The sequence below is a fragment of the Xyrauchen texanus genome, chromosome 39 (genome assembly GCF_025860055.1).
Source record: "Xyrauchen texanus isolate HMW12.3.18 chromosome 39, RBS_HiC_50CHRs, whole genome shotgun sequence".
NCBI lineage: Eukaryota > Metazoa > Chordata > Actinopteri > Cypriniformes > Catostomidae > Xyrauchen > Xyrauchen texanus.
The window spans coordinates 28018032-28035669 of NC_068314.1; the positions used below are offsets into that span (position 1 = coordinate 28018032).

The 17638-nt window shown below is 39.2% G+C and overlaps 1 protein-coding gene across 3 annotated transcripts in view; it reads right to left on the reverse strand.

The window, feature by feature from the left end:
• Positions 1 to 17638, reverse strand: part of LOC127632588 (ras association domain-containing protein 5-like) — a 56365-nt gene that overhangs the window by 6769 nt on the left and 31958 nt on the right. Inside the window, exon 1 of one of the 3 annotated variants that reach the window (XM_052111262.1) lies at positions 12489 to 13313. The exons of the other annotated variants lie outside the window; for them this stretch is intronic. Within the exon in view, the coding sequence (XP_051967222.1) occupies positions 12489 to 12611 (123 nt within the window). The 5' untranslated portion in view covers positions 12612 to 13313. Of the gene's footprint in view, positions 1 to 12488; positions 13314 to 17638 lie in introns of those variants that run through there. 3 annotated transcript variants of the gene reach the window in all.

Genomic DNA, 17638 nt, shown 5'->3' on the forward strand with positions numbered 1-17638 from the left:
ATTATAGAGTATATGGTGCTTTTATGGTGGAAAAATTGCACAAGTGGGGTGTTATTATAACATTCTGTTAAATCCATATTGAACAATAGATGGAAGGATGAGAGATCCTTCACACACTTTTAAAGTGAATGATCTAACCTCTGATCTTATTCCTTACCAATTTACGGTTTATCTTAAACTCACAATAACCACACTACATTTTTAAAGAAATATTCAGAGTTCAGTACAAATTAATCTCAATCAACATAGTTTGTGGCATACTGTAGATTACCATAAAAAAAATAATAACGACTTGACCCTCATTTCCTTAAAAACCATTGACCATTAAAATGACGATTCAAACATCTTTACAGCTTGCATAATACAAGTTTTAACAAAGGAACTAAAGTAAGTGCATTTATAAAATTCTAAGCTTCACATTTCTGCCTTTAAACCTTCCAAAAATTGACAACATTCACTTCCATTGTAAGTGCTTCACTGTAACGTCGATTTTTGCTTTTATTTTATTATTTTTATTTATTTGATTTTTCTCCCCAATTTGAAATGCCCAATTCCCAGAGACCTCCATGTCCTTGTGGTGACATTTAACGTGTGGAGGCTTCACGCTATTCTCTGCGGCATCAATGCACAACTCATCACGTGCCCCATCGAGAGCCATCCACATGATTGCGACCATGAGGAGGTTACTCCATGTGACTCTACCCTTCCTAGCAACAGGGCCAATTTGATTGACCTGGCTGGATTCACAGCATGCCCTGGATTATAACTTGCGACTCCAGGGGTGGTAGTCAGCGTGATTTTTGCTTTTTTAAAGAAAAGGAGGGATGAGTCTTTTTTGTGGTAATCAACATTACGCCACCAATATTGTCGATTGAGCTTAACTTGCATTGAACACGGAATATTCCTTTAACATTTTCTGAACAAAATTGGGAAAGAACAATACATGAACAATACCTTAAAGGCATTATAGGGGCAGTTTGATGGCTTCTATGCATTTACTAAAGGCAGATTTCTCCAACATTTAATGTAGAATGTTAGCCTCAGTCACCATTCACTTTCATTGCATCTTTTTTTTTTTCATACAATGAAAGTGAATAATAACGGATGCTGTCAGCTCCTAACATTCTTTCTCACATCACATTTTGTGTTCATACAGGTTTGCAACAATATGAGAGTGAGAAAATTACAATAATTTTTTTTTTTTTAATGAAATAACCCTTTAAGCACTATTCTCTCCCTTCTGATGAGCATTGATATGGCACATCCGTGATATCACATTTGTCCTCAGTGCAGTTTGAGCAGAAACAATGGAGAGAGGGTATGCAAAACTGAATATTCCATCATCTCCAGTGACTGAAAGAAACAGTACTCATGGAGGGGGTATTCTAGGGGTTGTGACATTCAGTGCAGTTGCTGAGCAAGCCTTAGCAACAAAGATTCAGTCTGAGGTATTTTTAGCTACTTATTGCATCCTCTGTAATGCACGCAAAGTGAGTTTCTCACTTTTTCTGGGACGAAAGAATGAAAATGCAGGATAATTTATTCATATAAAATGTCTGGAGCGTCGGCATGGAAGCTCCATGTCTCATTGAGCAGAAGCAAGCAAGCACGCACGCACGCACGCATATTTTTTATGAAAATCAAGTATACTGTAACAATAATAAATGTTGTCACTAACTTTGTAAATGATGATGGAATATTCATTTTTGGGTGAACTATCCCTTTAAGCACTGACATGCTAGAACTGCCTGGGCTGAACAAGGATAACGACATATTTGTTAAAGGTTTAGAAAAAATTTCAAATGAAAGCAAGGCAAGACACCTTGTTGTGACAGATGAAATGTTCAGACAGGAAATGTGCAATTGTGTCTGCACTTGTGATGTTGCATTGTGTGGAATATGGCGGCATGAAAAAAAACACCTCGGCAAATGAAGCAACACAAAATCTTCAATGAGAGGAAAAATGGTTCTAAATGTCACACTAGCATCTACACAGCATGAGATTTGTCTTTCGGTTGGCAACCCAAACAAAAACACAGCAGCCTTGCTCTCTCTTTTTCTGGCTGAGAGCCACTGTGATAAGAGCATTAAGAATGATCTCATGGCACATGCAGGCTCCCTATAATATTCATTAGATTTATTTCTTTACATTTCTCTACTCCTTTTTTCTAAAAATTGTATTGGTTTAAACCAGTAACGTGTTCAATCGTCCAAAACTATAAGGGTGAATCTCATGGAAACATGTCTAGATCATATTCCAGCCTAAACTCAAAAAGAATAATAAGTAAATGGCTTGTGTGGAAAAAGAAAACAAAAACAACAAAAAAAGCAGCAAAACCTAGGTGGTTGTCCTAGGTGTCTTTGGAGGGAGGGTTTTGGAGACAGGGTGTATGGTTGAAATTGTTCTGCATTGTGACATTATTTTCATGACAATTAAACATTTTATAAAATGGAAATATTTCCAAAGGAATACAAATATAAAACATTTATATAAATTATTTTAAATATTTATTTTCTTTATGCAACATATACAAGGAGTCCACCCAATAATTTTCCATAAGTTTTATGACATTTACAAGCGTTTGTGATTATGGAATACAGATAATTTTTTTTAATCAAATTGATTAAGATCAGTTAGCAAAGGAAAAAGTTAAACTATTTAGGAAATTGTTTTGACTCGTTCATTGAAAAGAACCGACTCAAAATGATTAACTGATAAATCGGACGTCACTACGGCTTGGGAGGAAGTTTTACTCAACACAAGAGCAATCTAGCAGATTGAATATTTTAGAGTAGAGAAAAACTAGAAAAAATAGACATTCACTAAGACATTTCCATGACTTCTGAAATTTTCATTAATTTACCATGCCTGGACAACACAGTTTTTAAAAGGTGCAGTATGTAAGATTCAGAAACCATTGTTATTAATGACATCTGTGGCCGTTAAGTGAACTGCAGCCAGCTACCTGTTGCTCGTGTTTGCGCTCTTGCACACACTCCATAGGGACGCGAGCGAGTGAGCATCGGCAAAAAAAAAATTTACAGAGACGTGATTCACTGGCATTAAACTGATGGATAAGGTAGCATTAAAATTACACATTTATGATTGTTTTACTACAAACTTTGAGACCAAATTAAAACTGCTTATCAGCTAACATAGCATACTGATACACACATACAGCTACATACTACTGAACCATACCAGACTGTTTACTGTTGCACTGCTCTGCTATGTTGCACTATAGTATGTTTTGTATGTCATATGTTGTACTACGATCAAGAAACCAGCGTGTTTGCTTAAATGTATCCTGCATACCTGACTTTTAGTATCAAGAGAAGATCGTTGCAATTATATGAAATTTACAAAGCAAGCGTAGCTTGCAATTCGAAAGATCATTTTAGCAAAAATTACACAGCAGGGACAGATTACCAACTGGGCCAATGGGGCCAGTGCCCAGGGACCCTTGACTACCAGGGGGCCCTTGATTGCACAGGGGTGCCCTGCACTTTAAGGCTGCGTGAACTAGTTTGGTGATCCCCCCTGCTTGAAAACCCTTTTGGGCATGAACAATGACAGGCTTTAATAGGCAACCGTGAAGGGCTAATTTTTTTACGTTGCGTTACAAGCCGTTCACACGTTGGCAAAAAAAGTTACATACTGCACCTTTAATGATTTCCTGATGTTTTCAGGTGGTCCATGAATGTGGAACCTCTAATTAATATATATATATATATATATATATATATATATATATATATATATATATATATATATATATATATATATATATATATATACAGTGAGGAAAATAAGTATTTGAACACCCAGCTATTTTGCAAGTTCTCCCACTTGGAAATCATGGAGGGGTCTGAAATTGTCATCGTAGGTGCATGTCCACTGTGAGAGACATAATCTAAAAAAAAAATCCAGAAATCACAATGTATGATTTTTTAACTATTTATTTGTATGATACAGCTGCAAATAAGTATTTGAACACCTGAGAAAATCAATGTTAATATTTGGTACAGTAGCCTTTGTTTGCAATTACAGAGGTCAAACATTTCCTGTAGTTTTTCACCAGGTTTGCACACACTGCAGGAGGGATTTTGGCCCACTCCTCCACACAGATCTTCTCTAGATCAGTCAGGTTTCTGGGCTGTCGCTGAGAAACATGGAGTTTGAGCTCCCTCCAAAGATTCTCTATTGGGTTTAGGTCTGGAGACTGGCTAGGCCATGCCAGAACCTTGATATGCTTCTTACAGAGCCACTCCTTGGTTATCCTGGCTGTGTGCTTCGGGTCATTGTCATGTTGGAAGACCCAGCCTTGACCCATCTTCAATGCTCTAACTGAGGGAAGGAGGTTGTGCCCCAAAATCTCGCAATACATGGCCCCGGTCATCCTCTCCTTAATACAGTGCAGTCGCCCTCTCCCACGTGCAGAAAAACACCCCCAAAGTATGATGCTACCACCCCCATGCTTCACAGTAGGGATGGTGTTCTTGGGATGGTACTCATCATTCTTCTTCCTCCAAACACGGTTAGTGGAATTATGACCAAAAAGTTCTATTTTGGTCTCATCTGACCACATGACTTTCTCCCATGACTCCTCTGGATCATCCAAATGGTCAATGGAAAACTTAAGACGGGCCGTGACATGTGCTGGTTTAAGCAGGGGAACCTTCCGTGCCATGCATGATTTCAAACCATGACGTCTTAGTGTATTACCAACAGTAACCTTGGAAACGGTGGTCCCAGCTCTTTTCAGGTCATTGACCAGCTCCTCCCGTGTAGTTCTGGGCTGATTTCTCACCTTTCTTAGGATCATTGAGACCCCACGAGGTGAGATCTTGCATGGAGCCCCAGTCCGAGGGAGATTGACAGTCATGTTTAGCTTCTTCCATTTTCTAATGATTGCTCCAACAGTGGACCTTTTTTCACCAAGCTGCTTGGCAATTTCCCGTAGCCCTTTCCAGCCTTGTGGAGGTGTACAATTTTGTCTCTAGTGTCTTTGGACAGCTCTTTGGTCTTGGCCATGTTAGTAGTTGGATTCTTACTGATTGTATGGGGTGGACAGGTGTCTTTATGCAGCTAACGACCTCAAACAGGTGCATCTAATTTAGGATAATAAATGGAGTGGAGGTGGACATTTTAAAGGCAGACTAACAGGTCTTTGAGGGTCAGAATTCTAGCTGATAGACAGGTGTTCAAATACTTATTTGCAGCTGTATCATACAAATAAATAGTTAAAAAATCATACATTGTGATTTCTGGATTTTTTTTTTAGATTATGTCTCTCACAGTGGACATGCACCTACGATGACAATTTCAGACCCTCCATGATTTCCAAGTGGGAGAACTTGCAAAATAGCAGGGTGTTCAAATACTTATTTTCCTCACTGTATATATATATATATTTTTTATTTTTTTTATTTTATTATTTATTCATTCATTCATTTTTATTTTGGGATGAAATATGACGCTTGACAGCCAATGTGAGATTTCATACATTCAAAAAAGAAGACACAAACTGTGGCACCATCTTCCTTCTCCCAATTGATTTAGTACCTTGGTGTACACAACCAAAATCTCTCAGGAAGAGGTTTATGTGCTACTATAATTAGCTTTTTCACTCCATTCCTTATCCAAGCATTTCCAAAGCAGAGAAAGTGGCCTTCTGGAACAATGGGGTCAAACAATGGAGACCAGTCTGAATGAAAGTTATTCTGCTGATGGTCTGATTGAGATACTCAATATGCACATACTTACACTACATGAATGGCAACAGGCTTGGCTGTCACCCTCTTCTGGTGTATGAAACATATTTTGAGTGTGTGAATATGAATGAGGTCTGAGAAGAACTCGCATCAAAAGATACTCATACAAGTGCATGGTCACACATTTTCCAGTGAAACGCAGAGCGGAAATTTTTTTCCATTGAGAATAGTTTGCATCATGGAAAGTGGGCATTTCAAACAGAATATAGCCAGGTGATAGGAGAGGATTGTTTGAAAAATACGAGAGATTACTAAAGTCAGCTGAAAGATAAATATTGTTTTTACTACATTTTGATGAAAGAATATGAAGACAATTTTTTTTGGGAATAATATTGTGAACAATTCATCTGTGATCATCAAGAATGCAAAACAGATCGACTTTAAGATTGTGCACTTTGCAAGAGGGAATGATTCTTGGTTATAATAATGTGCACATGAAGGCCAAAATTCAAGTGTATGTGTGAGAGAATAGGTTCATGCTTGAGAAAACTGTAAGTGTGTATATTCTTGTGAGTGTGGGAGTTGTAGTTGGAATAAAGGGCATCATAAGCGCACGCAATTAGAAGTGGGTGGATAATGCGTATGATATTGTATCTCCAGTCGATTCACTCGCATCTCTTTTGCTCACTTGATCTCATCATTCAGGGAGCTGGTCCAGATCTCACACACTCACACACTCACACACCGAGTGTACCAAGGCCCTGAGACAAACCTCATTACAAGAGATTAAAAAAAAACATGGCATGCAAAACCTGATTCGTTCTTTCCGTGTCATCTTTTCCAGCTAGGAAACATCCAACACTCAAAACCATGTAACACTTCCCCATATTCCACGTCACACACTACCTCTGTAGTCTAATGGGGCTTTTCCACTGCACAGTACAACTGTACTCAACTCCGCTCGCTTTTTTTGCCGATACTAAATGTGACCTCAAAACTCAGCAGATCACTGATTGGTCAGGGAGAATAGTCATTAATAGCGTCACTGGATTTCCGGCACGCAACATCAACCCGCTAGTTTTAAAGTTAGCAACAGCGATAACAGTATCATTTGTTCACGCGACTTTCGAATTGTGAAAAAAGAAATGGCTGTGTGCAAAACAACACGTGTATACTACAGCCTATAATCCCACCCACGTTGAGGTGGCACTAAACTGCAATGGAAATGCAAGCTCAGAAAAGTAAAGTGAATAGAGTTGAGGAGGAGAGTTGAACACATGCAGTGGAAAAGTGCCATTAGCTAACCTGCCAAGCAAAACTCACAAATAGAAATGCATGAAATATAAATATTTATAGGATCTACTAGTATTTTTGTGGTTTCTAATTTAATAAATACAAATCACTACAAATTACATGGTCAGCATAAAAAGAAAAGTTGCGTGAAGTTGAACTGAAAATGTAACAATTTCTGAATTTCTTAGTATTTGGAATGTCCCCCTTTTTGTTTTAGTTTGCATTCTAGTTTGTACAAAACATTTATCCAAGTATAATTTAGTATAACAAAGTTTAACTTTTTGTACAAGAGTTAAAGGTGCACTCAGTAATTTTTCCCCATTTGTACTTTTAATGAAATTAATTGTTATTTTGAAACATGTATAATATCAGGAACACACATGAGATCAAGACTCCATTTGAATCAGTAACCTTATTAAAAAAAAAGTTTAATTTTACACTGAGAGGGTCCCCTCATGGGGGCTACCATGTTAGAATCACATGGCCAGCCGAATACTACTTGCTTAATCTTAGTAACCACTCAATTATTGGATAATTAATCATGAATTACTGTGAATTGTGAACATCTAAACTAAAACCTAAAACCTATTGCACCCATACGTCTAGGTGTCAGTTCAAGTCCAAGATGACATATTCAAATTATTACATTTGACATCCAAAAAATAGACATTTGATTAGCATCTTAGAAATAGCACAGAATTTTCAAATTCATTTTACGACATTACTTTTTTGGTTTTAATTGTTCAAAATCCCCCCAAAAATCCTCTTCAGTCCCTGGTTTAAATTAGATTTTGAATCCCAGATGTTCAATGTGGACTAAGTGACCTGATTTGATAAACCAGTGAATCATAGCTCGACAGATTTTTGCAGTGATCAAGAGTCGACATCACACCAAACCCAGATATCCTGCATATACACAAAAAGTTGTGTAGCAGACAGTATAACTTACCAGAACATTCCCTGCAGTGGATCGACAAGGTATTAGGTACTGTTGTCAGGGAAAGTGGTCAAAGGTTTGCTTTGCACAAATAAATAGATAAATCTTGCCTGTATAATTCATATGGGGTGCATTTGAACAATACAGCTTCATCTATTGAAAAATGCCTTTCATTGTTAAAAACTCCAGCCCATTCTTTAAATAAAAAATGCAGTTTACAGTTTGAGAGTTAAACAAACAGAGGAAAGAAAGTCATCTAAAGCACAAGTAAAGGGTGTTACCATGTACCAAACAAAAGGTGCCTCGGTGCACGACCTAAGCAAATATCAACTTACAGAGCTTACATCACATGAGAGAAAAGGGCATGGCTGTACATGTTATCTGAGTGACATCTTCAAGTCATCACTGCATGTCAATCAGGCGTCTTAAAGTGCAGCTACTCAGACTGATTAGGGAACACAATGCCTTTAAGTGTTAATTTCAGGCAACGTGCAAGTCATGTACATCTGCACCTGCTGAATGGCCTCAATTTAACAATCTACATCCGTTTATTGGCACAGATATGTTCTGGTTATTGGTGTGAGAATTAAACTAACAAAAAATAGCTCTACAGGAAGTGAGAGCTGCAAGCTATAGCAAACATTTTTTCTAGTAGGGAGCCCTGATGTTCAGATAAAGTCTTTACACATTGATGTGTGTAATTTTTGCATACTAGCATCGACAAATGGAGTCCCACCCCAAACGTTTGAGCCAATGGTGAGCCAATGTCAATGTCACTGTGTTACTCACTGAGTAATGTCTTGATAGCGCCACAGAGCCACAATGGTTACACTTTTTGGTGAATCAACTAACAAATGCATTTTGTTATGGGTTTATTGATGTCTCGTTCATGCATGAATGTGGGGTTCCAGGCCCAGCATTTCATCAGGGCAGATCAATTTCTTATTTTTTGGAAGGTCTTTGATGCCAGTAAGAAGTGAGACACAGCATATCAGCATCCCATTTAAAAGATTTAGATGCCTTGAGTTGATCTTCTCATCTTCTCTCTTTGCCGATTCTGCAGCCGTGTAGGAATGACGCCTTATGTTCTGCTCCCTCCCACATGTTTCATATGTACTCTCGCTCTCTCTCATATATTACTGGGTCAAGGGTGCAGCGTGAAACCTCCTTCCCACTCTGCAGCCATGCACAAATGCAAAGCCCACCATCTACATGCCTGGATGAACAACATAGATCATCAACAGAGTCTACACCATCAAGATCCTCCTCTGTAAACAAGCCCATAGCCATCCATTCACACTTTTGCACATACAAATGCCTTTGATGATGTGTGTGCATTTAATGAAGGTCTATATTTATTATCTATTTTTGATACACACAATCAGCACCTATGATGGAGTTTAAAAATTACATTCATACAAACAGCTATTAAAATAAGGCAAATTAAGACATCCAACCAACCTGCTTGACACATTTTTGACACATACCAAGAATTTAGTACCAGAGCGGCAAAGCATACCAGATATGGCCATCAATATAGTTTATGAGACGTACCGTAACACCACTCAGAGTGCAAAACCCTGAGCAAACCACCTGATATTTGCATGACTTTCCCTATTCAAATGTTAGCCTCTCCCTGGCTGCCCTCGAAGAAGGCTGAGGGTCTAAGGAAACCAGAGACAATGATGTGGCGTGTTTTCATTGCTAACTTATCATTCCCCAACTAATAACAGACATTTGGGTCAGACATCTACAGAAATATATGGATTAATGAGTTCAACAGATGTGCATGTAAAGAGGGTTTGCCTTGTGTGTGGATATGGTATTGTCTATAACAAGTTCCTGGAATGAAAGATTAACAAAAAATACTATATTAAGGGGATCCAATTTTTATTTGTTAAAGTGGTCACTAAAAACACACATTGATCGACCTATATTCGAAATATTGGGGCTACCCCCGTTATTGAATGCATGAGAAATACCATTTATTAAAGCACTACAGCCAGTTCTTCATCTAAAGCACTTTTGCACTGTGCTCTTGGTTTAAAAGCCTACTGTCTACTACATTTAACACAGTGAGTTAAATAGGAAGTGCATTATTGATCCATAAAGCAATATTAATCCCACAACTCAAAAGGAGAACATGCTCAACTGAGAACATAAACTACCCCCCCCCCCCCCATTACAGAAGGAAGCATTAGTAACATTCAGAGATTCTAAAAGGAAGTACAATAAGGAAACTTCACCTGCTGTGTGGTTTCAACGACCTGGTTAAACTGCTCTAAAAACAATGTACAAAACAAGTATTATAATTGTGTCACGCAACGGATGAAATTAGCAGCACCCAGCAACATAATATACAAACAATCTACACTTTGTCCACAATATTCAGGAAATAGACGGTCAACCACACAAAAAAACCCTGCAACTCAAACTTTGCTCACTGAATGCCCTCAAACTGGAAACTCACAATGTTTAGATGAGAACAGGATTAATAATTCACATGCTGACTGGAGCATGAGGAGCTCTTTCCAAACTCAATACCGCTGATACCGTTGTACGGTCTATGTTTTAGGACCACTCCTGGATTAGATGCAAGATGACGTGTTCATATGTCTGGAGAGTCCAATTTTTTGTTTCAATTAGGGAGCACTAATGCCATGAAAACCAATCAGACTACTTTTCAGTCACTCGGTCTATCAATCGAAGTCTAAGATAGAGAGGCCTAACAGGAAGTCAGCAAAATAACTATAAGTCTTGTAAAAATCACACATTCTCTGATAGAGGGAAGGACAACCTTTCTGGCACAATCAGCAGCCATTTCCTTCCTCTAAAAGCATTAGAGAGCTCTGAGGGTGTGAGAGTACACCATGTACACTGCGGTGTTAGAAAAGATTGTCTTTAAATGAACATCAAGATATGTAGCTAATGAGCTTCAAGTAAAACTGCATTGTAAAGTATTCCACATGAATGTTTTAGGTGAATGATATACTGTATCAATCTCACCAAATAAGGATAAGCAGATAAATGAACCTAAGCTGTATTGTAAATGATGCATATAACATAAGTCTGTCAGGACATTCAGTACTTCAAATCTATTGCGGAATAGGCCAACTTTGCTCTAAACTATTTTATTTAATTTTTTTCACTAAACTTTGCTTTTGCACAAAAAAAAGAGGCCTTAAATGCTTGGAGACTTATTCAACATTAGCATCTTACATCTTTGTGCTAACCATCATACAATCTCCTCTCCTACTAACACTTTTCCAGTCATCCCCCAAGCCAAAACAACCTTAAAATGTTGCCTTCCCCTTATCTGTTAATTTCAAGAATGGCAAACCTAAACGCAGTACACAGTGTTTCAAGTAAATTACTTAAGAATATAGGGCAAGGCTAATCTTTCAGTCAGATTGGTGTCAAAATGACTGTTGCCATGAGAAGCATATTATTTGACAGCAGGGGGAACAATGCGATTGAACAGTTTCTTTATCAAGTCATGAAAGTCCTCGAGAGAACTCTTCGTTTTAATCTGCAGTTTGCAGTTTCCATGGGCAAGGCTCTTGTTCTACAGCCCGTCTAATCTAACCATTAAACTCTTATCAATGAGTGTCTTCTGCATGATCTTACACGATTATGCTTGAGAAGTAAACAATGTCTAAGGTTATGTAAATGCCTTAAACGGTGTTCTTTTATCGGGGAAAGTTCATAAACTGTTTAATCAAATATATAATCAGATAGGCACACAGAAGTTTTGTCCATAACCTAGAACACATTTACAGACGTTTTAGCTGTGTGCATGTTGTGTGTGCATGTCTGTATACATTTTGATGTCAAACCTTTAAACACATTTTCCTTGTGTTTTTGGGTTTTTAAGAATTAGATTATTTTTGATAGATATCAGCATATTGTTGTGCATGTAAATGGACTCATTTGCAATCACCTCACTGCACAGCTAAATGCTGCCAACTATCAAAAATATATTCATTATAAAAGATTTTACATCACCCTACACATATTTAATTGTTTATTCTTAATTGTATTTACGGTGCATGCAACGTGAAATCAGGTAATGGGTTAATCTACATTTGCCGATCAGTTTTCATTTAAACATTTTATGATCTTACGCCGATAAAGGAAAACCATTTACGGCGTTTAAATTATATTACATGTTGTCGGCTTATTAAGCATAATCACGTGTGTAAGATCATGCATGTAAACATGATTAATCTTGCTAATTAAGCATAAACGTTGCAAGATTGTGCATGTTGAACAAAGGAGTGATCCAAAAAAATGAGCAAAAGACAGCCAATGTTGTCACTCAAAACATATTCTTGTTCCAACTTTTCGCATGTAAACAAACCAGGTGATGAACCTGTTCTAAATGCATGCTATGCACAATTCTTAATGTTAGCATTTGAAAAACCTCAAGAACAATGCACTTCCGTACAAACACTTCCTTGAGGTGCTTCTCGCTTCGGGTACGAATGAGCTCGCTCTCGGTGTCCGAAAATCTTCACAATCCCATCAGCTTCAGCTACACTACCTTAGGTACTTGCTTGGCCTGCGGCTGCCGGAAGAAGGTGGTCTTGGCAGTGAAGAAGGTGAAGTCATCGTTCTCTTCATCCAGGCTGCAGTACCCACTGCTTATGCTATTGCTGCCAGTCATTTGCGGAGAAGGATCCAGTTTGGGGGACTTTGTGTCCACCCTTTGTGGGGCTTCAGGGGACCAAACGCACCATTCCAGGCTCCAGGGGAGGGAAGGGGAGGATGGGCTGGGAGCGGGGGACCACAACTTCAGGTGAAGGGCCAGAGCTCAACTTGCCACCGGAAACACGGTTCAGAAATTCAAGGGAGCGCTGTGACTGAGTGACGTGTGTGTTCCGAGGAGCGCGCGCAACTGTTGCGGCAGGTATCTGATGCTTAGTTCCTGTTTCCACAGGTCACAAACAGGCAGTGGTAAAAAAGTAGGTTCTCTCGCCTAGTTTAGTCAACAGTTCAGTGCTTGAAATCCACAGCAACCAAGAGCACCACTTGCCACGAGAAGAGAAAATTAACCCAGGGGTGAAGCAAGCATGTCACTGCACATGAATTGCTTTACTGGCTTCCACCAACTCACGAACAGTCACACAGGATTGCTGTAAAAAGGCTCCTGAGCACTGAAGATCTGGTTAATGTTATGTAAACATTGCACTGACATTGTGAATATCCCTTCGGCTGGCTGAGATAGAAGCTCCAGTCCACAGTGATGTTACGACCGCTGCTTGAAAAAAGCTAGAAAATCAACCTGCTTCTTACCGCCTCACAGAGACTGAGAGAACTGACGTACTGCACCGCCCTCCCTTCCTCCTCTCACACCAACACGTATGCTCGCTCTCTCTCTCTCTCTCTCTCTCTCTCTATATCTCTATTTCTTGCACAAGCATCTGTGGCTGGGTTTGTTATGAGTTTGCGCAAACACCCTCCCCCCTCCACTAATCGCTCTTCCTGCATGCAACTGCTCTTTGCTCAACTGAAGACACTTCCTGAAGGGAGTGTGCGTGTGTGAGATTTCTACATGTGGTTTTCTATAGCCTATTTTACACGGCACCTGATTTGCAAAGTGCATCTGTCCCTGATGGCAGGCAACATTAATTAAGAGTATTGTTAATGCAACTGAAACAAGAATCCAGACAGGACCAAGAATCCAGACAGGACTTCAAAATAAAAAATCCTTATTTCTTTCAATGAAATACAGATCAATGGAATACACCTTTAAGAGCCACAGGTAGAATTCAAAGGCTTTAACTGAACATCATTACTGTTGTACGCAGGGGCGTAGATTCCAGGGGGATGGAGGGGAGGTACAAGTAAGTTCTAACCCTGTCTCTAATCCTAACAGTAATCATTAACATAACCAGAAATCGGAGGGAGATGAAAGGTTGATTGATTGTTTTTAACAACGTGCCAGTTTATGGCTATTTTCATGGAGAAATCCATGTTAGAATTTAGTAATGGATAAAAACACAAAAATAAAACCTATATAAAGATGTTTCAGATCCATTTTAATTAAATACTCTTAAACTGATTCTTGACTGACTTTGTTAAATACCTTTTCAAGGGTGATTAATAAAAAATAAAAATAAAAATTACAAAAATCACAAAAGACAAACCATTTAAGTCCAAATAAAATAGGTTTCATCACATACAAGGACAGACTGATCCGGACTGATTGATTGGCAAGATTGTAGTTGTATATCCAAGCCTAAACTTAACCCCTAAAATAGGATTGGTTTAAATGAATATTGTTCAAGGAACAAGTATGTTCATCCAGAAACACATTCTACTAGGCCTCTGATTTGACTAACAATCAGTACATACAAAATGACACAATCACTTAATTAACTAGAAAAACCTTCTAATAAATGTTATTGGAGTTACAGTGAAAAATGTCCATGCATGCTTTTAGTGCCTCTACAGTGACACCAATTCCAGAGAACGTAACTATGGTAAAACACACTGGGGCAATATGTCGGCTTGAAATTAGATCTTTTTTCACCTCTTTCATTCCTTACTGTGCTTAGCCTAGTTTCTCAGGGAGGGAGATGATTTCCTCACAAAGGGAGATTAAACTTTGCCACTATAAATGAGGGGAGGACGAAAGCCACTTTGGATTTCCCTCATCAACTTTATTAGATTCTCATTGAACAATGTACTGGGCCACAGTTCCAGCATATTTTTTCATTGCAGCAGAGGCTTCTCTGGTGCTTCACTATATAAAAAGCCCATATCCATAAACTCTGATGGCTGATGTGGTGCTTGAGCAGCAACAGACATAAAAACATCATCACCAGCAGCTTATGACAAATGACCTAAAGCTGTGTGGCCTTGGGTTGCATTTCCATAATCAATGAGCTGGATCAGGAGGGAAGACACTTCTGGGGTTGGTCAATATCCAAACCCTCTGGGGAGAAGGTTCTTCGTCTGACTACTGTCAATACACCCCAATTCATTCCCACCAGAGCTCAATATTTTCCTTGCAAAGAGTTTGTAAGGGGTTTTATGCAATTGCTCAGAAAACCAATCAATACCATGGCTGGACAGAAGGAGCAAAATCAAGTAAAATCACCATGACAAAGCACCACACTGAAAATGCGAGGGGTCTAAAAATGGAGAGACCAACAGTGCAGTCTCTCCTGTTAGGATTCATCACATGAAATGCGAGTGGAAATCCTCATTTGTCACTGTCAAATACAGCCTCAAATATTGCCTCACTACTATATGAATTATGAAGTGAAAAGGGCCATTCAAGTGTGTATAGAAACCTTGGGTTATTGAGACTAATCAATGTGCCTGACAATGATAATCTATCTCAAAGGGGGTAAGAGATGAACAGCCTTTCCTTGCAATACCACAAGCACGTTTCACTACATGGAAGCAGAAATCTGTGTATTTTTCTCCAATTTGGTTCTAAACGCTTTTTTCTGTTATTGGCTTGGTATTGTGCAGGTAACACATTCTGTGAAGAGTACTGGAAGGCTTGGACAGATCATGACAGGGATACTCAACTGTCAGACACTGTCCTCAGGTCTTGTTACACAGTACCATTAGGATGAACCACATGATATGTTTCTGATACTGTTATAACACCTCTCTCCCTCTTCTCTTGCACTTCGTTAAATAATGCAGACAGTCTCTGATTTCAATACTGGCAAAGTGGCACAGTTCATGCTCTCTGCAACATATATACACTCAACTAAAGGATTATTAGGAACACCTGTTCAATTTCTCATTAATGCAATTATCTAATCAACCAATCACATGGCAGTTGCTTCCATGCATTTAGGGGTGTGGTCCTGGTCAAGACAATCTCCTGAACTACAAACTGAATGTCAGAATGGGAAAGAAAGGTGATTTAAGCAATTTTGAGCGTGGCATGGTTGTTGGTGCCAGACGGGCCGGTCTGAGTATTTCACAATCTGCTCAGTTACTGGGATTTTCACGCACAACCATTTCTAGGGTTTACAAAGAATGGTGTGAAAAGGAAAAACATCCAGTATGCGGCAGTCCTGTGGGCGAAAATGCCTTGTTGATGCTAGAGGTCAGAGGAGAATGGGCCGACTGATTCAAGCTGATAGAAGAGCAACTTTGACTGAAATAACCACTCATTACAACCGAGGTATGCAGCAAAGCATTTGTGAAGCCACAACACGCACAACCTTGAGGCGAATGGGCTACAACAGCAGAAGACCCCACCGGGTACCACTCATCTCCACTACAAATAGGAAAAAGAGGCTACAATTTGCAAGAGCTCACCAAAATTGGACAGTTAAAGACTGGAAAAATGTTGCCTGGTCTGATGAGTCTCGATTTCTGTTGAGACATTCAGATGGTAGAGTCAGAATTTGGCGTAAACAGAATGAGAACCTGGATCCATCATGCCTTGTTACCACTGTGCAGGCTGGTGGTGTAATGGTGTGGGGGATGTTTTCTTGGCACACTTTAGGCCCCTTAGTGCCAATTGGGCATCGTTTAAATGCCACGGCCTACCTGAGCATTGTTTCTGACCATGTCATCCCTTTATGGCCACCATGTACCCATCCTCTGATGGCTACTTCCAGCAGGATAATGCACCATGTCACAAAGCTCGAATCATTTCAAATTGATTTCTTGAACATGACAATGAGTTCACTGTACTAAAATGGCCCCCACAGTCACCAGATCTCAACCCAATACAGCATCTTTGGGATGTGGTGGAACGGGAGCTTCGTGCCCTGGATGTGCATCCCACAAATCTCAATCAACTGCAAGATGCTATCCTATCAATATGGGCCAACATTTCTAAAGAATGCTTTCAGCACCTTGTTGAATCAATGCCACGTAGAATTAAGGCAGTTCTGAAGGCGAAAGGGGGTCAAACACAGTATTAGTAAGGTGTTCCTAATAATCCTTTAGGTGAGTGTGTGTGTGTATATATATATATATATATATATATAAAAAGGTTAGAGGCTAGAGGAACCACAATGATGGCGAGTGTCAGTACATATAGCAGCCATATCTGGCACATTGCGTCCGGGAAATATGTGCAACTGCTCATTGCCATGTGTGTGTCTGCATGCTGTATGTGACGGACTATGTGTCCTTTCCAGTGTAAAGGCCATGTAGTGGAATGTTGCACTATTTTATTGTCTTCCTCTCAGCTTGTTTCTAAGCTGTTTGTGGGCTGATCTAGTCAGAGCATCATTTTACTCATTTTAGCTCAACAATAAGTGTGGCGTAAGTCAGGCTTGCCAGCTCATTCTTGAAATCAACACATGAGATTCTGAGCCATGGGTTGCATATGTGTGGGCATGGGTAGATTTCGTAATTTCAGCACAGAGCTGTAGTAAAGCACATTTTTACATGACTCTGCGTAGGTATTTTCTGGGCATTTTTTTCCTGTGCAGGGAATAAAATAAAAAAACTGATTATAGATAATATATTCTGGGCTCTATGCCCTATTATAGTAGCACAGAGGAAACAAACAGAAGAGGAAAATGCCTTTAAAAGTCAGCATGAGATGGCATTCACAATATATTTACTTGCGTAATGTGATGTATTCCTCTGTGAAACAGACTATTCACTGAGAAATAGGATGGTACTTTATTGTATCAACAAAGAATTGACTGGATTGTGAAAAATGGGCATTCTGTACAAGAATGGAGACCATTCAAAAGA